An 8,160-nucleotide genomic window follows, 5' to 3' on the forward strand; every position below is an offset into this window, starting at 1 on the left:
TTTCTCCAGTACTTTTTATTAACTAATATTAATTACTTTAGGTTCCAGACTCTTATTAAACCCTTGGTTCCCCAGTATTTCTATTATGTTTTGTGTCCTCTACTGTGAAGGCAGGTAACCACAAATTAATTATGATTAGAAGGGGGGGGGGGGTGAGTGGGGACTTTGTATTTCCAAGTCCAGCCCCAAATTCTGTGCAGTGGCCCCAGAAAAAAGGCACAGATGTGTCGACCCCCTCCTCTGAGTCAGAAGGTTCTGGGTTCAAGCTCTCCTTCGGAGACTTGAGCACAAAATCTAGACTGACCTTCCAGTGCAGCACTGAGGAAGTACTGCATTTTACTAGGTGCCGGCTTTCCAATGAGACATTAACGCAAGGCCCCGACAGCAGCAGAGATTTCCCTCCTGTCCTGGTCAATATTTATCCCTTAACCAAAATCACTAAAACACATTATATGATCATTATCACATTGATGTTTGCTGTGCCAAGTTTTCTGCCGCGTTTTTTGCTTTACAACAGTGACTACACTTCAAAAGTGCTTCATTGGCTGCAAAGCACGTTGGGAAATCCTGAGGTCGTGAAAGAGCAAAACAACTGCAAGTCGTTTCGTTTATTTGTCGCAGTACTACCACTGAGTCAGGCTGACACTTAAGGTATTAATCACGTCGGCTGAGTTCGTTATATGGCATATTACATCCTCACGTCGTCTGTGAAATAACCAGCTTCACCGACCCAATGTCTATATCTCTTTTCAAATGCTTTATGTTGTTATAAGTAAATCAACTTCCGATCACGTTGGCGAGTCGAATGCAACTGCTTTGCAATTTCAGCAGCAACGTGTTTCCATTTCTTGCCTGTTATACTTTTAAACTAACCTATTTAAATGTAGGAGCGACCATTAGATTTTAAACTTGTAAATTATATTAAAACGGTAGTTATATTGACTATTTTGTAGTCAATGAGCAATTACAATGCCGGTAAATTTAAGGCGAACAAACTGTGTGAAGGGTGGGCGGATTAGGTTTAATGCAGAGTTGAACATTTTGTCCGCCATTACTTTCTGAAGACGTTGGCGTCTTGCTGAATTACAATTGCATTGCCACAAGCTGTCCTGCTATCCTTCATTCCTTGGCGCAAGTGACCATTATCTACCTGTGAGTCTTGACAGTGAGCATTTGCAAGCTATTCGATGGCGGTAGTGGGAGGGGCAACATATCCAAACCGATCACTAGAGAACCACCCGCACACTAGTTAGCGGGTTCCCTTCCTTAAAACGGAGCGCTGAGATCAACTCCAACTCTTCTACTTTGACATGATTGAGCTCAGCTAGCTTGCCGCAGAACAGGGACTTTGCTAATCTCTACTCGTTCGCTGCTCATTGGAGAGGGATGAATACTGAAACAACCGGGGGAGCAAAATACCTTATTGATTATCCGTGTTTGAAGAGCATGTAGTGAAAGAAAACTTATCTAACTTTTGCAACATCCCTGTCAGGCATTTTCAGAAAGATACATGTTATAAGCTCTAGAGGAAAACTCCCTGCTCCTCTCTAGTCCCCCTGGCTCAGCCAAGCACATTTCAGATTCTTACCTTTAGGGCTGAGTTTTCATCTTAAGCCAGTTTAGGTTCCAGTTCAAAAATATTTCAGGATTTTTATTCAAGCCTGCATCTCAATGTATTCCATTCAGAGCAACCGTTTGTATTTTATGTAACTATTGTATCCAATCCCTTCGTGTCTCTGGGAAGTATTGTTCTTGCTAGTGGCATCCTGGATCAATTGTAGCGCCAAGAGACACCACTTCAACTGCTTGTACCGTTCAATTAGTGGAGAGGGCCTTTGCCTGGATGGCTTTATGCTAAATTTGCAGACTTTCTTCACAACCTCATGTCTTGCTTCTTGTCTCTTGATATTCACCCCCCCCCCCCGCGCCCCGCTTTTCAAATTAATTTCGCTCACAGCACCTACTTTCCTTGTACACAGTCTCAGGACACAAAAGAAAGATGAGGCCGGATCGTTTTGTTTCCATGGGAACCCGTGTTGGGAAATATTGCTAAGAGCTTCTTTCCAATATAATATATACATATAAATATATATAATATCAGATTCTTCCAAGGAGTTCCTACAGAAGTAAACTTTGGTCAAAAATATATTTTTTTGTTGCAAACTTGCCTCTGTTTAACCTCTTCATGTCTAGAAATAACTTGATTAACGGAGACCTGCGATGATGAGAAAACTATTCAATGCAAACATAAAAGATAGGTTTACTGTGCAAAATTACAAATCTATTCCAACATGCTAAGTTAACAAATGTTTTCTCTTATGTCCCGTGCAACAGCAATGAGTAGAGAGGAAGCAGGCATCGGTCTAGAGAAACATGCACTCACCTTTAAGCAGATTGATATTTTGGAACATTGTGCGCAGCTTCATTACTAGGGGAAGTTCTTGGTCTCTAAAAGCAAATAATTAACGCAGGATGTGTGCATTGAAAAGTCTCAAAGTTTGTTATATACTAATAATTAACCGCGATTCATTTTTGTCTAAATCTTGGGTCTGAATGTTTTGGTTTTGGTTGAGACTGGACCATCCTTGGCACATATTTTCCGGCTGAGTGCACTGGATACAGCAAAGGCTATGGGACCCGATAACATCCCGACTGAAGTGCTGAAGACTTGTGCTCCAGAACTAGCTGCGCCTCTAGCCAAGCTGTTCCAATACAGCAACAACACTGGCATCTAACTAACAATGTGAAAAATGGCCCAGGTATGTCCTGTCAAGATAAAGCAGGACAAATCCAATCCAGCCAATTGCCGCCCCATCAGTCTACTCTCAATCATCAGCAAAGTGATGGAAGGTGTTATTGACAGTGCTATCAAGTGGCACTTACTCACCAATAACCTGCTCACCAATGCTCAGTTTGGGTTCCGCCAGGACCACTCAGCTCCAGACATCATTACAGCCTTGGTCCCAACATGGACAAAAGAGCTGTATTCCAGAGGTGAGATGAGAGTGACTGCCCTTGACATCAAGGCAGCATTTGGCCGAGTGTGGCATCAAGGAGCCCTAGTAAAATTGAAGTCAATGGGAATCAGGGGGAAAACTCTCTAGTGGCTAGAGTCATACCTAGCATAAAGGAAGATGGTAGTGGTTGTTGGAGGCCAATCATCTCAGCCCCAGGACATTGCTGCAGGAGTTCCTCAGGGCAGTGTCCTACGCCGAACCATTTTCAGCTGCTTCATCAATGATCTTCCCTCCATTATAAGGTCAGAAATGGGGATGTTCACTGATTATTGCACAATGTTCCCATCCATTCGCAACCCCTCAGATAATGCAGTAGGCCGTGCCCACGTGCAGCAAGACCTGGATACCATCAAGGCTTGGGCTCATAAGTGGCAAGTAACATTTGTGTCAGACAAGTGCCAGGCAATGACCACCTTCAACAAGAGGGAGTCTTACCACCTCCCCTTGACATTCAATGGCCTTACCATAGCCGAATCTCGCACCATCAATATCCTGGGGGTCACCATTGAGCAGAAATTGGACTAGCCACATAAATACTGTGGCTACAAGGGCAAATCAGAGGCTGGGTATTCTGCAGTGAATGACTCAACTCCTGACTCCCCAAAGCCTTTTCACCATCTAAAAGGCACAAGTCAGGAGTGTGATGGAATACTCTCCACTTGTCTGGATGAGTGCAGCTCCAACAACACGCAAGAAGCTCGACACCATCCAGGACAAAGCAACCCACTTGATTGGCACCCCATCCACCACCCTAAACATTCACTCCCTTCACCACTGGCGCACCATGGCTGCAGTGTGTACCATCTACAGGATGCACTGCAGCAGCTCGCCATGGCTTCTTCGACAGCACCTCCCAAACCCGCGACCTCTATTACCTAGAAGGACAAGGGCAGCAGGCACATGGGAACAACACCACCTGCGCATTCCCCTCCAAGTCACACACCATCCCGACTTGGAAATATATCGCCGTTCCTTCATCATCACTAGGTCAAAATTGGAACTCCCTACCTAACAGCACTTTGCGAGAACTTTCAACACATGGACTGCAGTGGTTCAAGAAGGCGGCTGATCACCATCTTCTCAAGGGCAATTAAGGATGGGCAATAAATGTTGGCCTTGCCAGCGAAGCCCTCATCCCATGAATGAATACAAAAATATGTATCCATTCTATTCTTTGAGGAAAGTGAACGATTTGATTGTTTTCCTTATCTATGTCACTGATCGCGCATGGCTGTCTCTGTTGACCTTTTCCCGACATTGACAGTTTTGGGTGAGTATTATTACCTGAGAAGTCGACTCTGAATTTGCAGTCCCTTTTGAAAGCCTACTTCCTCACAACTTGTTCTCCGTGTCAGTGTATCTGCCTGACTGACTATCTATCTATCGATTGATCAATTGTTTTTGCTCGGTCTCTCTCTAAATATATATATATATATTCTATCTACTAGTAGAACGGATTTGTGTATACATTTAAGGCAACGTGACTATAATCTGCAAGTCTAAATAATGCAAACAATATACATACTAAAAGAATTACATTGCTTATTATGTAGTGTTCAGTGCAGAATTAACTCTGGTCCCTTCGGGAATTCTGCCAAAGGTCCATTGAAGAATATTTCAAGCCTCATTAGGTTTGGACATTCAGTGGGAACTCCGGGAGGCAGTTTTCACGCGAGTGCACAATAATGAGTTTAATAAGTTAATTACAAGTGCAAAAAAATCACAATACTGCCGAATATGCAGAATGTTTCTAAATGTAATAGTAACGATTTTATTTCCTATGCTGGTCGTATCAGCTGATTGTCCATCTCGAGGAGCTCGATTTTCATACACGTGAAATAAATTTACTGCTTTAGGAAAGGTCATTAGTAATAGTCTGTTAATATTAGTGGCTACATCAGTGACAATATAATATCATCAGCGGTCATATTTTTTATGGAAAACAAGTATTCTATTTATCTGCATTTAAAGCACATGGGAAGAAGGGTGAGCAAGATGTTTTGTAATATTTCACAATGCATAATTCTAGGGATTCGTAAATTCAACATCTGGGAGCATAAATGAATTTGTTGATATTTGAAAACTAGAAACATAAGACAGAATCTTGATGGCTGGTTACAATAGCATTTTAATAGTACTGTATCTTTAAGACATACCAAACGTTCTGCGCTGGATTTCTCCCTGTTGCTGTCCGCCACTGAGTACTGAAATGTGAGTGGAGAGCCTGCACACCCTCCACACAAAGAAGCCACCTCTACATACATACACACAGCGCGCTGTGCTAACTAAAGTACAACATCGGAATTACAGATATCATTACAGTGCTACTGTCCACGTTGAGAGCAGATGGGAACAACGCTCCAATAAAAGGGAACATTTCCAGAGGACAAATGATTTTACTGAAACTATGTAAGAAATCTGAAGAATATAATGCATTCATTTAACCGCATTTGGAATAAGTTATCAGCCATTAAGTTCTGCCCGTGATTTTTTTTCACAAATTCTGTCAATAGTAATCAGAAGGCTGCAATATCTGCCCCCGACTGCCGTGGAAATGATGACTGGAAAAGGATCGTGGACACTAACAAGGCAAGTGTTCTGCTTTATTGCTGCGTCCTGTTTTACTGATTTGATATCTGGACAGATTCGCTATTCAATTCCCGAAGAATTAAAGCACGGCGCTTTTGTTGGGAATATTGCTGACGATTTGGGTTTAGATGTTAGTAAGCTATCAGCCAGAAGACTGCGCATCATTTCTGGTGCTACAAAACAATATTTGGAGGTAAATTTGGGCAATGGCATTTTGTTTGTGAATGAAAAAATAGACAGAGAGCAGCTCTGTGGTCTCAGCTTCACTTGCTTTCTGCATCTAGAAGTTGTTATCGAAAATCCTCTCGAACTGTATCGTATTGAAGTGGAGATTCTGGATGTAAATGATAACTCCCCAACTTTCTTGAAGAAGGATCTCGCTTTAGAGATTATAGAATCTGCTTTGCCAGGCACGCGTTTCCCTCTCGAGAGCGCTCACGACCCAGACGTGGGTTCCAACTCTATCCGCACCTACAGGCTGAGTCCCAATGAACATTTTATCTTGGATGTGGAGACGCGGGGCGATCGTAGTAAATTTGCAGAGTTAGTGTTGGAGAAAACACTGGACCGAGAGCAGCAACAGATCCATCAATTGGTTCTGACTGCCGTTGACGGTGGAACCCCGGTTCGGACTGGCACAGCCCTGATCTCTGTCATTGTCTTAGACGCTAATGACAACTTACCTGTCTTCGAACAGACAATTTACAAAGTTTCCTTGGAAGAAAATGCACCCAATGGGACATTGGTACTTAAATTAAACGCCAGCGATTTGGATGAAGGCTCCAACAGTGAGATAGTATATTCTTTCAGTAGTCATACTCCCCCGAGAGTGTATGAGCTGTTTAGTGTGGATTCCCATACAGGTGAAATTAGAGTTAAAAGCGTTGTAGACCACGAAGAATTGAATGTTTACGAAATCTATGTACAAGCCAAGGACAAAGGCGGCCCCTATGCAATACCTGTGCATTGCAAAATTCTAGTGGAAATAGTTGATGTAAATGATAATGCGCCTGAAGTGATCCTGACTTCATTATCAAGCCCAGTCATGGAAGACGCCATGACAGGGACAGTAATTGCTCTCATCAGTGTTACTGACCAAGATTCTGGAAAGAATGGGCAGATCAATTGTGAGATCTCTCAGGATGTCCCATTTAGACTACAATCGTCTTTTAAGAACTATTACACATTAGTTACAGCCGACCTCCTGGACCGTGAAAGAGTTTCAGAGTACAACATCACAATTATGGCCATCGACTCGGGATCTCCTTCACTTTCTACCAACAAGTCTATATTTCTAAAGGTTTCAGACGTGAATGACAACGCGCCAATGTTTTCGAAGCCTTCCTATACAGTATATGTCACGGAGAACAATGCACCGGGCGCTACTGTTTGTTCCGTGACAGCATTCGACCCTGATTCGCATCAGAATGCCTTCCTGTCTTATTCTATCCTAGACAATATGATCCAAGGATTGCCTACGAGAACTTACGTTTCTATCAATTCGGATAATGGCAAAGTTTACGCATTACGCTCCTTTGACTACGAACAACTTAAAGATTTTCAAATCCAGATCCAAGCTCAAGATGCTGGATTTCCACCACTCAGTGGCAGTGCGAAAGTGAATGTGATTATCTTGGATCAAAATGATAACGTTCCCGTCATCGTCTCCCCACGGCCAAATAACGGTTCAGCTGCACTACAGACCGTGCCCCGATCTGCGGATCCCGGCCAATTAATGACCAAAGTCACTGCTACAGATGCAGATTCTGGGCAGAACGCAAAGCTCTCTTTTCAGTTACTACAGGCAACAGACCGTACTCTTTTCAACGTAGCGCTCTCCACAGGAGAAATCAGGACAACCCGGCGTTTCGGGGACAGAGACTTCCCTAAGCAAACGCTCCTCATCCTTGTGAAGGATAACGGACAACCATCCCTTTCAGCCACAGTCACCATCATATTTTTAATAATGGACAGCATTGCGGAAATTCTGCCTGACATCAGCGATTTGTCTGAAAATACAGAGCATAATTCTGCCTTAATATTTTACTTAATTATCACTTTAGGATCCATTACATTTATATTCATTGTGGTCATTATTATCGTCGCTGCCATCAAATGCCACAAATACAGAAATAATGTCCATGATTGCAGCTCTCCTTTCGGGAATTGCTGTTGTCTTCAGCATTTGAATGCAGCAGATATTTTGAAAACATCTAAAATAAACTTTCAAGTAACGACTAGTTCTAAAGTGCCGCCTGACTTTTTAGAGGTCGGTGGAAGTGGGCCCCTCTCTCACACCTATTATTACAAGGTGTGTTTGACTCCCGAATCTGCCAAGAGCGATTTTACTTTCCTCAAACCATACAGTCCAACAAAACCGAAGGTCGGCGCCAGCACTACTGACCCAGGTGGGGTCGAGCGGAATGGACATGCTCCAAAAACTTTAAACAACGATCTATCAAAGTCCAATTTCAAAGCCAAAGCTATTAAGTCTCGTAAGAGTGAGTGGGATGGAAATATATCCAGTCAGGTGAGCCATTTGTTTCTTCAATGA

At 42.9% G+C, this 8,160-nt stretch overlaps 1 protein-coding gene across 1 annotated transcript; it reads left to right on the forward strand.

Moving 5' to 3' along the window:
* Positions 1–5,571: 5,571 nt before the first annotated feature.
* On the forward strand, positions 5,572–8,160 carry LOC137332640 (protocadherin-10-like). Its single transcript, XM_067996599.1, has one exon. It carries the CDS (start codon positions 5,572–5,574, stop codon positions 8,158–8,160), a length of 2,589 nt encoding a protein of 862 aa, XP_067852700.1.

The sequence above is a fragment of the Heptranchias perlo genome, chromosome 14 (assembly GCF_035084215.1).
Source record: "Heptranchias perlo isolate sHepPer1 chromosome 14, sHepPer1.hap1, whole genome shotgun sequence".
Classification (NCBI taxonomy): Eukaryota; Metazoa; Chordata; class Chondrichthyes; order Hexanchiformes; family Hexanchidae; genus Heptranchias; species Heptranchias perlo.